Raw genomic sequence first — 17,211 nt, 5'->3', positions numbered from 1 at the left:
GCAGTCTGTTTTTTATTCCCTCTCTTATAAACTGTGTGATAAAATGACGCACCGTGCATGCAGATCCTACCGTGGAGAGAGCTGCTTATTTCTCAGTTGCTAGGCAGGTACCTTTACCTGCATTTTGTTATTATTTGAAACCAGAATTTTATAATTAGGAAATCCATTCCCTAAACATTTTTAATAATCAGAAACAAATGAACAAACCCGTATTATTTACTTGAATTTATCTTTTTTTATTTACAGATTTTCAGTAAATAACAAAAATATAAATAAATACAGTAAATCAATAGAGTTTTATCTAACGAATAAAAATGAACGAAAACAGCGCTAAAGCCTTTTCCTTTGGATTGTAAGTGTAAAAAAGGCTCATAGATCCGCTTCCAGAACTCTTTTTATAGTAAATATTTGTCCTTAATCTCAGTCCAGGCTGGGACCACAAAGCACAGTCTGAATATCTTCATTTTGTTGTTGCTTTGTGTTTTCTTTTTCCCTGCGAATGAAACAGTGTTGCGTCAAAAGCTCTTTTCTTTTAAGGGTGTTTATTTCTCTATTTGTGTGCGTGTTGTCTTTAGTAAGTTCCGGATGTGTCCTTAAGTCACAACTATCCTGCACCCCGGATTGTCCCCGTGTGTGTGTGTGTGTGTGTACTTTTAGCAGAGGGTTGACATTACCAATAAAGTTTAGTGTACCTGCTGTAAAGTTTATTGGCGGTGTAAAGACGCGGCTCAGATGGGCCTGCATCTTTTTTCTCTGTCTCAGTGCGCCGCGGTTCATTGTGGAGATCACGGCCTGTGAGGACAGCGTGCACAGGACGCTCAGTCAAGTATGTAACACACATTTCTTTTGGTTATTATAGGTGTTAAAAACGTATTTTATCTTTCACTTAAACAACATGTCTGTTTAAATGAAATTGAAGAAAAGTCAGTAGTTCTTTACTCTACGGTGGGATTTATGAGAATAAAGCCTGCGTGTTGGGATTAAATGAAAAGATCTGTCTTCTGTTGTCCTCTTCATCTTGAATCCTTTCACTCATATATTTTCACACATATTTTCATATTTGCTGAAGCCAAAAAGCCAAGTGGTCGCCTTATGTTCCTCTAAGATGAAAAATGTATGTCTGTATTGTCCAAAGACAGTTTATGTGATGGCTCTGGTTGGAGCTGCACCAGATTTACAGCACATGTATGGTGCTTGTTATGAGGTTAGCTGGCTGCTGATGTGTGTTTCTTTGTTGGCTCTTTCCGTGGTGTTTTAGGTCCAAAAAGAAAAATCTGTCCTGGTAGTAGTATAATTTAAATATTGCACATGCACCTGGAGTTGATGCTGCATGTGGGGAGCAGCTATACCTGACATCTGCTTGCTGTCATGTGTGCGTCAGACAGCCCTAATACGGAAGAAGAGTTTCGACTAATTGAAGTTTAATTAGACGTCTGTCTCCACTGTACCGTGTCCTCCGTCTCCTCTGCCCTTCTTCCCCACTCCCACACTTTTTTTTATTTCCCTTCTCTCGTTGGCTCTGGGTGCATCATGGCACACAGTGTGTCCACCGGGGGAACTGTCATATTTTGACGCATGTCTGATTTGTCTGACGTATTGGCGGGGTTTCAGCGTCGCCGCTTCATATTGTGTGGTCGTTTTTAGTTTTGTGCAATCGAAAAAAAAAGAAAGGAAAAGATGGGTGCAAACATTCCTGGTTGTTAAAGGGAGAAATTTACAGCTGAGTAATAAAAGTTTACGACTGAATCCTTTCTGCTATTGGCTGCAGCGAGCCACGTGGCACACGCTCTATGAACATGAACTTTATGCTGTTGTCTATTCTCTGGTCCTTCCCTTGTATCAGCAGCAGACTAAGCCGGGGCGTAGAAACGTCTTTTTTTTTCTTAACTCTAAAATAATAAAAAAAAATGCTGCACAGTCATTTTTGACGCTGCTGACTTTGATATTCACCCGATCTCCGACTTCCTGACAGAGGGATCTTCGGGACAGTCGCCGCCTCTTCCAGCCGCTGCCGCCTGCGTTTATCCCCCCACCGGAGGCAATAAAACCGCGACTGGGAAGGCAAAAGGAGCAAGCAAGCCTGCTAGAAAAGACTATCCGCGGAAAACAGACACCCTGCCTCCATGAGCGCCTTATCGCCTGAATGTGAGGACAGCCAGCAGTATCAGTGGAGATGTGTGCCGTGTTGATATTTCCCTACACGCCATCGTGACCCCTCAGCTGCTGTTGGACCACAGTGACGCTACAAAGCAGGGACCCTGCTGAGGTAAGATTACACTCTTCTGTATCACGCTTTCTGAATGCTTTTTTATGCTCTGTTGGCCAATCAGCTGGTGCTTGCTGAACTGAAATGATGCAGATGAGTGAGTGTGTGAGATTATGAGAAGTTGAAGTTGTGTGTATTGTGTGTGACTGTGACCTGACCTGTAGCCTGGCAGGCTGCTGGTGCTATAGGAGCGGTTCTTATTATGGTCCCTGGCTGGTGTAGCAGCACCTGCGTTGTGTGCTGACCACTTTAGCTTGCATTAACTGAACATTTTAGAGCTGCTGTGCCAATCTGCTGTAATAAATAGTCTTCTGATAGTGAACTTTCTCATCACTCACAGGCCCCTCTGACCACGCTGTGACAAATTACTGTCACAGCTTGCTGATGTGCTCTAATTATGTCTCGCTGCCATACTTGTTGCCACTTGTTAAATCTAGTTTGTGCCAAGAGACTGCATAACATTTATAAGCAATTTCACACACGCTTATGTCTCCTGCACGCACACAATACACACAATCAGCTATAGTATGTACACAGTGGACATACTGGGAGCTCCCGGCAGTGCCCCCTAGCGACCAGAAGTGTTGCATGTGGAAGTGGGCGGGTGTTGAGGCTTGTTGTTTATGGCTGCTGCTTTTCGGCGGCTGTTCACTGCGGATGTCAGCTGACCCAGCTGATACACTGCTGCCAGCAGAGGAGTGTTTCTGAGTGTGTCTGATTTGTTGTTGTCACTTTGGAGGATGAGGAATTTGTCGCTTTTATTGTTTTGATGTGGTATTATAAAAAGCAGTGATTTGTGTAAGCTGTCTCATATATCACTGACGACATTCTGAGAAAGTTGGCACGTTTTTTTTATTTACACCATGAACAGAAATCAGCACAAATATATCCTGATTATCATCAAATCCAGCAGCAACAGCATTAAGGCATTAAACATGGATTAAATTAGATTATAATTGAGGTAATACAAGTGGATTGCTTAGAATAAATAATACATGAATGGTGCGAACACACACAAAAGATTGTCTAAGAAAAACTCTGCTATAAACAAGTGTGTGTGTGTGTGTGTGTGTGTGTGTGTGAGAGAGAGAGAGAGAGAGAGAGAGAGAAATAAAATACTACAAGTGTACAAAGTATATATATAGGGGCCTATATATTGCTCGTGTGTGTGTGTGTGTGTGTGTGGCTGTTTTCTAAAAGCTATGCTTGGTGTAATGACCCCTCAGCGTTTATTCGTGTGTGTGTGAGTTGTGAAATAGAATTATTGTTAAAGCCTCGTTGTAGAAACCTGGGAAGTCTTATAACCTACTGTTACACACGTTTGCTTTTCCCTTATAAAACAGTGCTGTTGCAGTGGATCGTGTCCGTGCTGCCCAACACTGTGCCTGTAGAGAGAGAGAGAGAGACAGAGAAAGACTGAGTGCGTGTAGATGCCATTTGGGTAGTAAGGTAAATCTTACTTTAAAATAAGAGGGGAAAACCACAGTCTATTGTTTTGCCCTGCAGTGGTTTTAAAACCAGAGATAGGGTTGGAATAAAACTCCATGAAGTCATGAATCTGTCCGCATCACCACATTTAGAACCTCACTTACAAATCCCGACAGCACAAAAAATTTTGCCTAATGGTCATAATTTATGATGTGTGGATCAACATGCGCTCATTGGGCAACAGCTTCCTGAGTGCTTAACGAGCATAAAGTCGAACACTTCCGGACATTAATTGGGCTAGCCAGCAATGGTAAAGTGCTTATAGAGGGCTTTACATTGTTAGTATGTGAATTACTCCTTATTAGTAGGGTTTAGAAGCGGGGGAGAGGGAAAAGCATCAGGGGCTGACCAGGCTGTGCCTCCCTCGCTGTGTTTTTAATCATGGTTGATATTGTAGAAATTTTAAAGGTCCCATAGAACTAATACTGAGTAATGTTGTGACTGTAGATATTCAAAGCTTTCAGGCGCTGCAGAGGTCCATGGATGGGCCCTGTGGTGCAGCAGGAGAACAGGCTGCTCAAAAGTTAGGCCTTAGGCACAGCAACTTTTTAAAGCGTGTATATTATTAACTACAATAATAATAATAATAATAATAATAATGTTTGCGTAACGCAATCATTGCGCGTCAGCCTAGAACTGTAAATGAAGAACGTAAAAGGTTCATTGATTAATTAAATTGATTTATTAATTCCCTTAGTAAGTACAGGCCATTATTAATAATTTCCTATTTTCGTCTGATAGTGTTTTCTGTTCCACATATTCTTCGTCATATTGTCCTTTTTTAAAAAACTCCTGAATTACGAGCACCAAACGGCTCCTTTCCTCTCCTCTCCTTCTCTCATCAAAAGCCGTGCATTAGATTTGCCTCACGGGCCGCAATAAAACACTAAAACACGAGGGAAAGAATGACCTTTCTAATTCTGCACACTGACAACAACCTCTGCTGCATTCCAGCCTCTGCAGTCCACACATTGACTTTACTGTTCAGCTATTTACAACCTAAACTTTATGGGGCAGCGTGCTTTTTCGTGTGTTGGCGAGTGACACCAAAGCAAATGCTTGTTTTCAAATCCAAAATAAAATGAGACACAAAATATTGAAACTTACGTCAAAATGAAACCGTCTGCATGCTTACAAACTGAGACAGCGGTGCCTCGGTGTTAAACTGAAACAAAGGTACAAAACCTGTGCTGTTCCTGAGCACGACAGATTAAAAAAAAAGTAGCAACAGTTTAAAAGAGAGACATTTTCTCATTTTGCCCTTCGATTATTCTGTTTGAATCCAAAATTCATGCTGCAGTTAAAAGTGGTGAATTCACATTTTAACATTTGGTTTACGTGCCATTACCTCCTCTGACTTTACTCAGAGAAACAAATGCATTTAGTAAATTTGGGACTCCTTTTTTCATCCTGTCACAATAAATTGAAAGAGAATAATAATAATAATAATAAACAATAATCCCAGGGCAGCAATATTAGGATGTTACAGGCTCCAACTTTTGCGCTTTATTTGCCTCAAATCTGTGCGACGCGGATGTCACATATGGCCACGAATAGGGAAGGGAAACTTTTATTGCACCAGCCACTTCCTTCTCTTTGTTCTTGTCTCTTTTATGGGCCATTCAGGATCCCAAACAACAGACCAAACACTGTTACACGTTTAGGCTGCACGTATTCAATCTATTGAACAAATCAATGCGCTGGCGAACCAATAGGCGGCTGTATAGGCAGCGCGAATCACTTCGACCATTTTTCAATGACTTTATCGATTATTATATTGGTATCTATTATGGCTTGTTGCAGAACGCCAGGATAATGTGAATTATATTTGTAAGTGAACGTGTTGTTTTATTTATTTCGTTTAAAGGGTTTGACTTTTAGAAACACAAATATCGCCTCTCGTAAATATTTCAAATAGCAATCAATTATAATAAAAGAGAAGACTGCGAATAAATGACACCTTTATCTTTAATATTGTATTTTTTTCCTGACCACACAGGAGTTTGTTTTTTTTTTACCAGATTTGTGCAAAACACCTCCAAAGTCATTTCCAAACCCGTCATTTGCTGCTGAGATAATTATCGGTTCTCGCTTCCTCTGTGTGTGTCAAAGGAATGTGATCAGAACAGGAAAAAAGGCTGGAACATCTGCATAAGCATTTTTACGCGTTGCATTGTAGCCAAAATGATTTGAAGTGTGTTCTTTGTTAGAAGTTAAAGAGACCATGCCTGAGGACTGGCCGGTCACTTAAACCTGCGGATGATTTTGTGTAATGTTTTGCTGAACAGTCGCATAACTGATTTTTCAATATGGAGGCAGAAGTCAGGTCAGATCAGACGCAGATGTTTACTGGTCGGCCGTACCTGTGTGTGCTATACGTGAATAGTCCTTTTATCTCCCTGTGCTGTGCAGTGCTTTCATTTCTGACGTCTGTGTTGCAAAGCCTTTGCTGCAGAGATAGTTGTTGGTGAGCTGGGGAACGTCACTTGTTTTATTGCCCTCACAGAAGAGGGACCATAAACGCATTCTTACCACCTCCTCCTTCCCCGGTTCACTACAAAAGCACAGAAATTGCTCACATGCCGGATAATTCATACACAAAGGAAACATTAACAGTGTGCTGGAAACTCGTCGGTGTGGCTGAGGTAAACAGTAAATGCTCAACATTCATTTTAGTCCTCATGCAAAGACAGCTGATGAGGGCAGGACGTGTATCTCTGCAGTAGTAAAAAATAAAAAATACCACTCACACCTAAGTCACACAGTGCTTATTATTTTGGAGTTTTGCAGTGATTTGTTTTGAATTCTGCTCTTTGAGGCACATTTGGACATGATTTCATATATTCCGATTCCACCCTCCCCTTCAGTGTGATCCCTGCACTGAATGACAATGGCCACATTTTGCATCGTGTGTTCTCTTAAACACCACATGTTTTAAACTTCAAGCCAAAAAACTTCTCATCCAGCCTGACTCCATAGCGTGCCACTCCAAGTCTACGCTGTGTTTATCGGCATTTAGCACTAATGTTCAAGCTCTGAGCTAAAAGCTACAGTTTCTCCTCAACTCCTGCCTCTCAATTGGTGGAGAACGGTCAGCTGACATTGTCATATTGTCTCTCACCGAGCCAAGCCTCGGCTATAACACTCGGGTTTGTGCGTCTTAACCGGAGATTGGAAATTAATAATATTGAATCCTCAAAGTAGCCCACGTCTAGTTAGAGAAGCTGAAAGTACGAAGGAAAAAAAGAAGACCTTGGAGAAAGGTGTGGTTGGTTGACACAGACGGGAAGGAGATTTACTGAGAAGCAGATTGAAAAGAGAGCGATAAAGAAGTAGGGAGAGTTGGAGAGAGGGTTACAAGCAAGGTATGAATTCTTATTTCGCAAACCCGTCGCTCTCCTGCCATTTATCCGGTGGTCAAGATGTTTTGCCTAACGTACCCCTAAACTCTACCACCTATGACACAGTTAGACATTTTTCGTCGTACGGTGCCGCTGTGACCCAGAATCGGATATATGCACCTTTCTACTCTCCACAAGATAATGTCGTTTTTGGGTCTGGCAGGGCACAGTACGAATATGGATCAAACGTGTTTCTTCAAGACAAGGACGTGCTGCCCAGCTGCAGGCAAACAAACATGGGACTCAATACACAAAGCCACATTGCTCAAGAGTACAGTCTGGATCAAGGAAGAGCAGGAGCCCAGGAGCAGAAAACTAACATCCCGATCTACCCGTGGATGCAGCGAATGAACTCACACAGCGGTGAGTTTTACTACGACAAATAAATTAAGGAAATGGGCCAGTTTTACGATATGTCTTACCAAGAGAGTAAGTTACTTTTTATGGCCCCATAAAACATTACTGTATCCCCTCGACTTGTAGATGGGCCTTTACATGTGCAAACAAACAGCTTTCATTTGAAGCATGATATAGTAGCTATAATCAGTAGCGTGAGACACAGAATACATTAAGATGTTTTCATAATTTTACATAATAAAGCAAAGATGCCCTCTGAGATAGGATTTGCCTGACTGCTAAAGCATGTTTATTTTCCATGGCGGATTTAGATTATTATTCTAACAAGGAGGCAAAACTTATGCTCAGCTGTCTCTAAGTATAATCAGCCCTGAGACAGAGGCAGCTTTTTAATATAAAATGTTATGTGTTATGAATTTGCTCTGCAAACCAACAATTAGACACTTTTACTTTGTACCCCAGCAGGAGTGGGCTACGGGACTGACAGACGCAGAGGACGTCAGATTTACTCTCGTTACCAAACACTTGAGCTGGAGAAGGAGTTTCATTTCAACCGCTACCTGACCAGGCGCAGACGCATAGAAATTGCGAATGCGCTTTGTTTAACGGAGCGCCAGATCAAAATCTGGTTTCAGAATCGACGCATGAAATGGAAGAAAGAGAGCAACCTGACCTCCACGGTGACTGGAAGTGAACAGACAGGAGCCTCTCAAGAGGAGGAACGCAGTGGCGCAGTAGAAGAAGGGAAGGATGAGGAGGACAAGAAGAAAGAATAGTTAAAAAGGATGTGAGATAAAACACCTGATGACCATTAAAACCCAACATAACTACCTAAAAAAATATCTATATGGACTTGAGAGCGACTTCACTGCATGATGGCTACCCCGCAGCTCTCCCACTGTAATCTCATGTTGACCACAGGAGTGTTGAGCCTCAGAAATCCAAATTATTTCAGCCACAGTATGGCCCCTGTGACATTTGGAGCATTGAGTTTTTATTATTAAAAATAATAATATGCGATGTCACACTTGTATTGTGAAAATAAAAAAGAAGTATTCATTTTTATGTTATTTCCTGTGTACGGGATATCTGTGTATTTACCTACCTACAGCCCATCCATCACTGTGAACTCTTTGATCACCTCACTAAATACAGTGTTGGTCATTATTGTACATGCACATTCCACGGAAGGAAAGCATCGGGCGGACACTTGGTCACAGTATTCTACTACTTGAAACGTCCGAGGAGAAAAAAAGGTGCACTGCATTAACCTGAGTTGCACGGATAGTCTCCGGTCCACATACAAAAACAACTGAAATGCCTATAATGAAAAAAGGTAACAGCATAATATGTAAATCCAGTGAAGACTTATGCATTTAGCCGCTTTGATAGACACAGCATAACATAAAAAAATCCGCTTATGCCCTTCCTTTTTTGACCATTTGACACAATAGGCTTTCTTTGTGAGATAGATTTGTACACTCGTAATTCTTCACTTTTGTTTGTTTCAAATTCCTGTTTTGTCTTAATTGTGTATCATGGAATAAAATGTTTGTAAAACTTTCATGTTAATGTTGTGTTTTTGGGAACATTGCACTTTTTGACATGGGTCAGGCTGCATAAGGAGACATTTCATAAATACGCACCAACTCAGCTATCATATAAAGACAAGTGAGGACCAAACATCCATTCCCATGACCAATAGACGGGTTATGGGCTCTTAAAAACTAACTTCTGATTTACAATGGCGCACGAGAATGAGCCATTGTGCATGAACCTAGTTAAATACCATGACATTCCCGTAACTGTATCTGCCAGCGATAAGTTTCATGTGCTTAAATACGTGCGTAATGTGCGTTTAACGTGCGTAAATCCTAACCAAGAGAGCCGCGAACATTTCAATTCTATTATTATTATTATTATTATTATTATTATTATTATTATTATTATTATTATTATTATTATTATTATTATTATTATTATTATTATTATTATGCAGTAATGGTAGACTTGAAGCGCGTCAGGGGCACAGAGTTCTGACCGGTCCTGACCGTCCTGCCCCATACCAGACACCAGATGACGCTCTTGTCTTACTGTCCTGCCCTTTTTTACGCTAAACATCCCTGCCTGGTCCTCAACAACCAACAGCTCAAAGTTTACCGGACACGTTTCTCCTATTCATCAATATCCCCATTGAGTATCAAAGCCAATTTATGACTGGCCAACACGTGCACGTGATCCCATACAAATACCCCATATTTGGGCAGCGCTCGTCGGATCAAGAATTAAAAAAAGATACCAAAGCCTACTCCACCTATAAATCCTGGATTATTTTTTAAGGGCTGACTGGTCTGAATTTTCCAAAAGCGGCAACAAAGAAAAGCAATGATCAACAAAAACAAGAAAATAACCGCAACATACGTCCCGCAGCCCTGTCTGGTTTAAAAAGAAAGTGTCGCTGGTAGTTTAAAAATGAGCTCTGATGTTGACAGCTCCAGTCTTATGCAAACAAGCGAGACAACTTCTCCTAACACTATGTTTAGTTTCGATCTGTCTGGGCGCATGTCCAACCGTTTTGAGGGTGTTAATGTGAACGGGATATTCTCTTGTCCCGTCCCCACGACCTCTGTGGAACGGGAGGAGATGAAAACTAGCCTGCGTGGCAATACGGATACGCTTCTCTCGTCAGGACCACAGATAACCATGGTCTCCAGTAGCTCGTCCGTGGAAGCAAGCGGGCTCAACTACGGAAGCAGCACGCTGCTGGGACGAGGGGCAGACAGAGACCCGGAGAAGAGCGCAAAATCCGGCGGCAACAAGAGCCAGGAGAGCGGCAGAAACGCGGATAACACGCAATCGGTGAAACCAAACACAAATGTTAACCAGCTTCAAGACAGTGAACAGCGGCCACAGATTTATCCATGGATGACAAAACTGCACGTGAGCCACGGTAAAGTTTGCCTGTTTTCTAAAGTGCTACTAAGATGCTTTCCCTTATTCACTCTTAACGCTGCAACACTTCTTTTAGTCCGTTCCAATGTCCCTCTTGAGTTTTATAGGCCAAACGCAGGAAATAATAAAAACTCGCGGTCATAAATTTTATGACAAAGGCATCCATTGCTCGTAAACCTGCTCTGTTACGGTGAAGAGGTGATCTGTGGGGTGATTTATGGGGGTATAATTGGATAAGAGAAAAAAAATGTGATAAAACTATGAAAATAATATTACAAACTCATCTCGAAGTATGACTTCTTTGCCTTGCTTTGTTTATAGTCGTAGAGAAGCTACATGTTTTACATCATGACACAGTCTGTGAGAAAGAAGCTTTAGCCTTAAATTGAACTCTGAGACACACCAACGCCCTGACCCAATCATGAACTTTTCACCTCAAAAAGATTTGAATAGGCATGCTCCTTCTGCAAGCCTTAAAACCACTGGCTGGGGCTCTGTAAAATAGACACGAAGCACATTAGCTGCTGCTGCAGAAAAGGCAGCTACTGTGTCTGTGTTGCACTTTATGCAAATAAATACTCAGAAGCCCACAGCTGGGATGCTGAAAAATCCAGCAGCACAGGCCTGTTGCTTTATAGTACGCCTGTGTATCTGCATGTCTGTAAATAGGCAGAAATATATCTGGAAAACATCAGTTCCTGTTAAGTAATTTCGCTTCTTTACATTTTACATTCCTTTTTCCCCCTCCCACAAATCTCTGCTGCGATATTAGGCCAAGACCAGTGTACACAGAGCCCAACATTTTATTAGTTATCTTGTTTTATATTTGATAATAAAATAAGATTTCTTAAGTAATTATTTTATGTATTTGGTGTTAAAGAATGAAGAGGGCCCTTCTTGAGTGTATTTATAGGATCTAGTTAGGCTAACCATCCTTATCAGCATGGCATAAATTTTTATTGCATAAATCCACAGTAAGTAATATCAGGTTAAATTAGGTTAGATAAAGGTATTTGATCTTTTAAATGAGGGTGGAAGGGGACCTAAATTAATGTTTTTTTTTGCTTGCAATGCTTCTTTTAGGAATAGCCACGTTTTATTTAATGTAATAATATTACAATTTATATATTCATTTATCACTACAATGATGCTAAAAGCTAACTTATTTTAATACCACTTCAGAAACGGAGGGTAAGCGGTCCAGGACCAGTTACACCCGCTACCAGACTCTGGAGCTGGAGAAAGAGTTTCACTTCAACCGGTACCTGAGCCGCCGCAGGCGCATAGAGATCGCCCACACTCTGTGTCTAAACGAGAGGCAGATCAAAATCTGGTTCCAGAACAGACGAATGAAGTGGAAGAAGGACTCAAAGATCAAAGTGAAGGAATAAACAGTGACCGGGGTGCATGCAGCACGGTTTTTTTTTCTGTCCTCCTCCCAGCCCCTCACTGCACAGTGCTGGAGTGCCGCCTGACCTTCGGATGAACTGCTAGGAGCAATGACATCATGACACCGCTCTGTGTGCTTCATCACCAATTATGTGTCACTTGCTGCAGTTTGGGACCTAATGTATTGAATATCACTCACTTTGATCAATCGGTTTACATTTCTAAATTAATTTGCTGCCCATGCGATGATAACCTCACTTTACTGCACGAATAGGGAACAAGGGGTTGAAGGGGTTCAGGCTGCTGTGGGCTTTGGGTCTGCAGTGCACCGAGATGCTGCACAATACTAACTATGTTTTTAATTGGGCTAAAAGTTGGGAGATACAGCCTACACCACTTCCAGCTCATCAGATAAAGGCGAAATCATAAGCAGCAGTCAGATTGCTCCACGCCAGGGAAACGACTCCTTCCATTTTCTTTTTCATTTCATTCTTGAATATGTTTGGATGTTGTTGGATGTGAGATGTTACTCTCCATGTTGTCTGCCGTATCACCGTGAATCTGAATCATTAGTGTGTGTTATTCAGTGACTGTATGTGCTAATATTGTAATGTGCAATGAAACTATGTCTCCTTCCCCTTTGTAAACTTAAGGTGCCTGGTTAACAGCGGGGCCTACAATAACTGATAGGTGGCCTGTTTGTTGATTGTAACCAATAAAGTCTCATTAGAAGTAAGAACATTTCTTACTGTCACTATGCACGTTTCTGTTATTTTTCCCATCATATCAGCAGACTTTCATTTTTTGCTGTGTCTACTGAATTAAAACCAGCCAACTAAAAAAAAAAACGCGTGCAATTTCCTCTGCTTTTTCCTGCTCGCTTGTTTCCTTGGTTTGACTCGGAATCCTCAGAATTTCATTGACAGACAAACGCGCTCTGAAGTTTAAGGCCCTCATAAAACTTTATTGCCCCCTTTTTCCAGCTCTCCACTATACAGACACTCCGTTTCCTGTTTTGTCAGGGAAGGAAGAGACACACTGTGATAACACTCGCCCACAACACAACGTGGATGCAAATATTTGGTTTCCTGTGGCCGCAGACTGACGCGTCATCGCCGTAGAGGCCATATGGGCATTATTATAACATTGCAGTTAAAACAGCGCTGTGTTGGTGGTAGGCCTATAGATGACATAAAATCCTGCCAGTTGCTGTATGCCTGTATTCAGATGCAGCTACTGCTGTGACGCAGTATGTAGCCCCAAGGTTAGAAGGTAATTTCTCCCTATTACTACTTAAAGAAAATAAAAATCAACTCACCTCTCAAACTAATAGCTTCCTATTGAACTTCCATGACGGTTATGTGAACCGGTCAGCGCAGCGTCCACTTTCTCTGCGCTCTGTTGGGCCTAACCTATACATGGGCAACGTATTCAATGCCTTTTTGTATGTCTTTCTTTTAGGGTATTTTAAAGTTTACAAGGTTACATATGCCAATTGCCCCAAGCAGGGCCTGTGAATGGTGCATAGGAAGCACGTGGTGTCATTTAAGTGGGTTTTATGGCCTGGAAGAGCTGACAAACCTTCGATATATACACATCATATATAATCTTAACTGTCCGGAATCGCAGCTGCTGGCTTCCCCTTATCGGAGGAAGAAAGGGCTTTGTGGCAGTGAGGATGCAGTACCTTTCTCCGGACTGTGTAGTGGAGTGGTGCGGAGGACTGAGAGCTGCTGCAGTAAGTTGCTTTTAACTTGACTAAGCAGGCCTGCGATTATTTTACCCCGAAAAATATCTTTATTGTTCTATGTTTAGTGTGACTTTGAATGCAACGGATATAGCATCGGTTAACTTAAAAATGAGTGCTGTTAATTGATCATATTTATAAAGCTTGGATGTTTTTATAATAATCGAAAATGACCGTTTTAAATATTTGAGGCTGCATATTTTGTTCTGTGAATTCGGGATCACACAAACAGTAACTATCAGTGTTCTTTTGTCATAATTACACTGTTATTTAAAACAACACCATCCTTGAATTTATGCTGCAATTTAATCGGTGCATATAAACAGGGGAAGTGTTATCTTAATGTCATGCAACAGCTCTGAGTCACAGTAGCAGCCCGTCCGATTCAACAGTTTGTTTTGCATGTTAGTCCGGACATGAAAAACATCAGAACGCAAGGTGAGGAAAATGAAAAGTCAGCCAGAACTATCAACAAAAAAAAAAACATCTGGAGTCCAGCCTCAACATTCACCACACCCTCTGTCTGTCTGTCACACACACACGGACACACTTCTACCTGCATGTAAGTTGTAAAGGAAAATGTTTAGTTTCATTCTAATTACAGTCGTGTATTTATATATATGGTTTGACTTTATTCGGTATTCGGTCATTTATTGGTTAAAAATGTGTATTTAACCCACAACAAAAAAAAAACTAAAAAAAAGCCTGCTTGATTAAACCGCCTTGTGTTTCTGCTTCACCTTGACATGAGGTTAGTGTTTGTATTCATGAGCTGCGGTCCTGTTGTTTTAGGGTCATGTCTGGGCCATGGTAGAGCTTTGATTCAAAGGCACATTGCAGGGCGATTATGGCATCAGCCACACTGAAGCACACTGTGTCCGTGTGATCTGTTGTGCTGCATGCTTTCTAAGACTAAAAAGTCTTTTTATATATGAATATATATTTTTGTGTGCACTGCCTTAACTACACCCCTCATCTTATTCTTTATATTTTTTTTACTTGCTGGTCTCATTAGTGGTGCAGATATGAGGGAATTGATCAGCCTGGAGACTGATGAAGCGAAGTGGTCTTATAGACTCAATATTTTTTTTCTGTTCTGCGCATTTATTAGAAAGCAGTACAGCTTTTAAACATTGCTCTTTTTTAAATCGATGTGTGGGTTTTTAATTTGCATATTTTGATATTAAGTCTCGTTTGTGTGTGTTTTGCTGGTGGAGACAGGGAAACGCATCTGACCGTGAGGCAGCAAAAGTGGCAGATTTGGGCTTTAAATGAGAGAAATGCTCATAATTATTGAACAAAAGCTTCCAGAATTTAGCTGCACAGATGCACTGTCAGAGCAGTTTCAGCTATTGTTCTGTTAACCTGAGAGTTAATCTCTGGTATCAGGATTATTTTTAATCCAGTCTGTGCAGGCTTTCTTTCAGGTGTGTGTAGGATCAATTTAAACACTTTCAATAGGGGGCACTGTGTAACACGCTCCTGTGTGGGTGATACATTGTTGGGGGCAACGTGTCCAAGCCAGGGCATGGAATAGATCTCCTTTTTTTTCTTTAGAGTTGTATTTAATTTGAAAATTGATTTTAAAGAAGCTGCTTTTCATTAAATAATACCAGAACTCCCAGACTGAAAACAAAAACATTCCAAATAAAAAAGATTATTTTCACAATTAAAACATTTAAATCATTTCTACTTACTAATAAATTAAAAACAAATTTGTCTCGTGTATTGTTATTTCCGTAGAGGATACAGGACGCTTCCTATAATCGAAATAATGTTATTCACGTGAGTTTTTCCACGTTTTTAGCCAACAGGAACTTTGAATGAAATATATTGTTAAATCTCACTTGAACTAAGACAGTCCACATCAAAACTGTGTGATATCAAAACAACAACAAAAAGTGAAACGGTGCAAACATCCGTGTTCTATGCTGTATTCCTTTCTTTGACCTGTGGAGCTGACACCGTCATCATTCAATCCACAGAGGTCATTTCCGGGTGAGCACAGACTTCCCTTTGTCTGAGCCCAAATAAAAACCATAAAGTCCCATTACATCGCTTCTGACCACAGCAAGATATTTATTTACAATGTGAAGACAAAGTCGTGGTTTTTTATTGACTGTTCTCCATAATTCAGTCGCGCTGAAGTCCAGGGATTTCTATTCCTGGAACATTTGCCCAAGGAAATACCAAAATGCTTGTAAATTGAGTTTTACTGTCTGAAAATGACCCGTCCTAAATTTCTGTCCTCGGTCCCAGTTCTGCAGGAGAGCCCCACACATGTCAAAGCTGTTTCTAGGACAGCCTCCCTTCAGGAGATAACAGGGTGAATCAGAGGCGAAGGGACGGACTGACGGATCATTAAGAAGCATTAATAAGGCAACATATCAAAAATGGTTCCTTTCTGTGTTTGAACGCTGAGAGATTAACTGTAGGAAACATGGAGTGAGTGTTTCCAGTCAGATAAATATATGCTGGGCTTTTTCAATTATTTCGTATCATTTGTTGCTCATTATTTCTATCTGATCTATTTTTATTTTTCAGACGATGGTGGCAATTTTAAATTGATCAAAAACGAAATATGGCGCATAAAGTGCACCCATTAATTCCTCCTTTATATGCCTGAAATATGCGACCTTACAAATATGCTGCTTGCTCAAATAATTTAGAATATGATTCATCTGAAACATTTTTTATTTGGATATTTATTTAGCATTTTTTTAGAATGTTTTAAAAGCTTTATATTTTGGATATAAATAGTCATGTTCTGACATTAGGGGAATATTTTTTTAACCCTTCTTCATCTATTTTTTTTTCTCTCTCTGTTTTAGACGGTTCATCGGGTCAAAATGAGTGGGACTCCGGAGTTATCAGTAAGTGTATGCATCATCCCACGCACATCCACCTGACTTTAGTTAAGAGTGAACCTTCATGATGGAGCTTGCTGTTTAGCTCAAGGCAAACAGCTGGCTGTACTGACGTCTACACCTTAAATTAATTTGTTTAGAGATTTTCATTTTAGCTGTTTTCATTTATTTATTTTTTTGCATTTTCTGGTTCAGCTTCAAACATTATAGATGCTTTAAAAAAACATAAATGTTGATTTAAAATCAATCCTGCACAGCAAACTTTTTGTTTCTAGTGAATAGCCAGAAAAGTAGCAGGTTGTTCAGGTTAGCCGGATTCAACACTGCAGCCTGAGTCTAATGAACCACAGCATTACTGTAAAACCAACCAGTGGTTCATGTGGTTTATCCTGCTCCCCTGACTGCTGCCTTTAAAAGGTATTCATATCCAACTAGTCTCCAGTCTGTCTGCACTTCATTAAAACTTTTTATTTTAACTGGACGACCCCTCTTAACGTTATTACACCTGAGGAGCGTAAACGTGCACAAGCTATTAGGTTAAGGCTTTGATTAAATGCGCATCGTAACCATTTTCATCAGGGAGCTGGAATATTGCTGCGCTCTCTGCATCCAGGTCAGGTACTCAGGCCACCAAATTAAAACCAACTATGCACGGACAGAACAACCGTGCACATAGTTTTGCACAGATTTATTCTGTTTACATATGTACATGTGTGAACACGCTTGTACAGCTGTTATTTTGGA

The 17,211-nt window shown here is 40.7% G+C and overlaps 3 protein-coding genes across 6 annotated transcripts in view; all 3 read left to right on the top strand.

The window, feature by feature from the left end:
• LOC114438327 (homeobox protein Hox-C4a) overlaps nucleotides 1–17,211 on the top strand; it is a 51,061-nt gene that overhangs the window by 17,983 nt on the left and 15,867 nt on the right. Inside the window, exons 1-2 of one of the 3 annotated variants that reach the window (XM_028409579.1) lie at nucleotides 1,802–2,266; nucleotides 16,432–16,473. The exons of 1 other annotated variant lie outside the window; for it this stretch is intronic. The gene's annotated coding sequence lies outside the window, so the exon portion shown is untranslated. Of the gene's footprint in view, nucleotides 1–1,801; nucleotides 2,267–16,431; nucleotides 16,474–17,211 lie in introns of those variants that run through there. One more of the 3 variants, XM_028409580.1, reaches the window with a different exon arrangement.
• On the top strand, nucleotides 6,844–9,076 carry hoxc6a (homeobox C6a). 2 transcript variants are annotated; one of them, XM_028409586.1, is made up of 2 exons: nucleotides 6,844–7,518; nucleotides 7,975–9,076. In XM_028409586.1, the coding sequence occupies exons 1-2, from the start codon at nucleotides 7,122–7,124 to the stop codon at nucleotides 8,286–8,288; spliced, it is 711 nt and encodes a 236-aa protein (XP_028265387.1). In that variant the 5' UTR covers nucleotides 6,844–7,121; the 3' UTR covers nucleotides 8,289–9,076. The 2 variants fall into 2 exon arrangements, with proteins under 2 accessions (XP_028265387.1, XP_028265388.1); XM_028409587.1 differs by having other exon boundaries at nucleotides 7,978–8,582.
• Nucleotides 9,871–12,610, top strand: hoxc5a (homeobox C5a). Its single transcript, XM_028409588.1, has 2 exons — nucleotides 9,871–10,462; nucleotides 11,647–12,610. Exons 1-2 carry the CDS (start codon nucleotides 9,985–9,987, stop codon nucleotides 11,853–11,855), a joined length of 687 nt encoding a protein of 228 aa, XP_028265389.1. The 5' UTR covers nucleotides 9,871–9,984; the 3' UTR covers nucleotides 11,856–12,610.

Source organism: Parambassis ranga, chromosome 7 (genome assembly GCF_900634625.1).
Source record: "Parambassis ranga chromosome 7, fParRan2.1, whole genome shotgun sequence".
In the NCBI taxonomy this organism is placed as follows: Eukaryota; Metazoa; Chordata; class Actinopteri; family Ambassidae; genus Parambassis; species Parambassis ranga.
The sequence above is the reverse complement of the archived record's forward strand: the minus strand, read 5'-3'. Positions and strand labels throughout refer to the sequence as shown.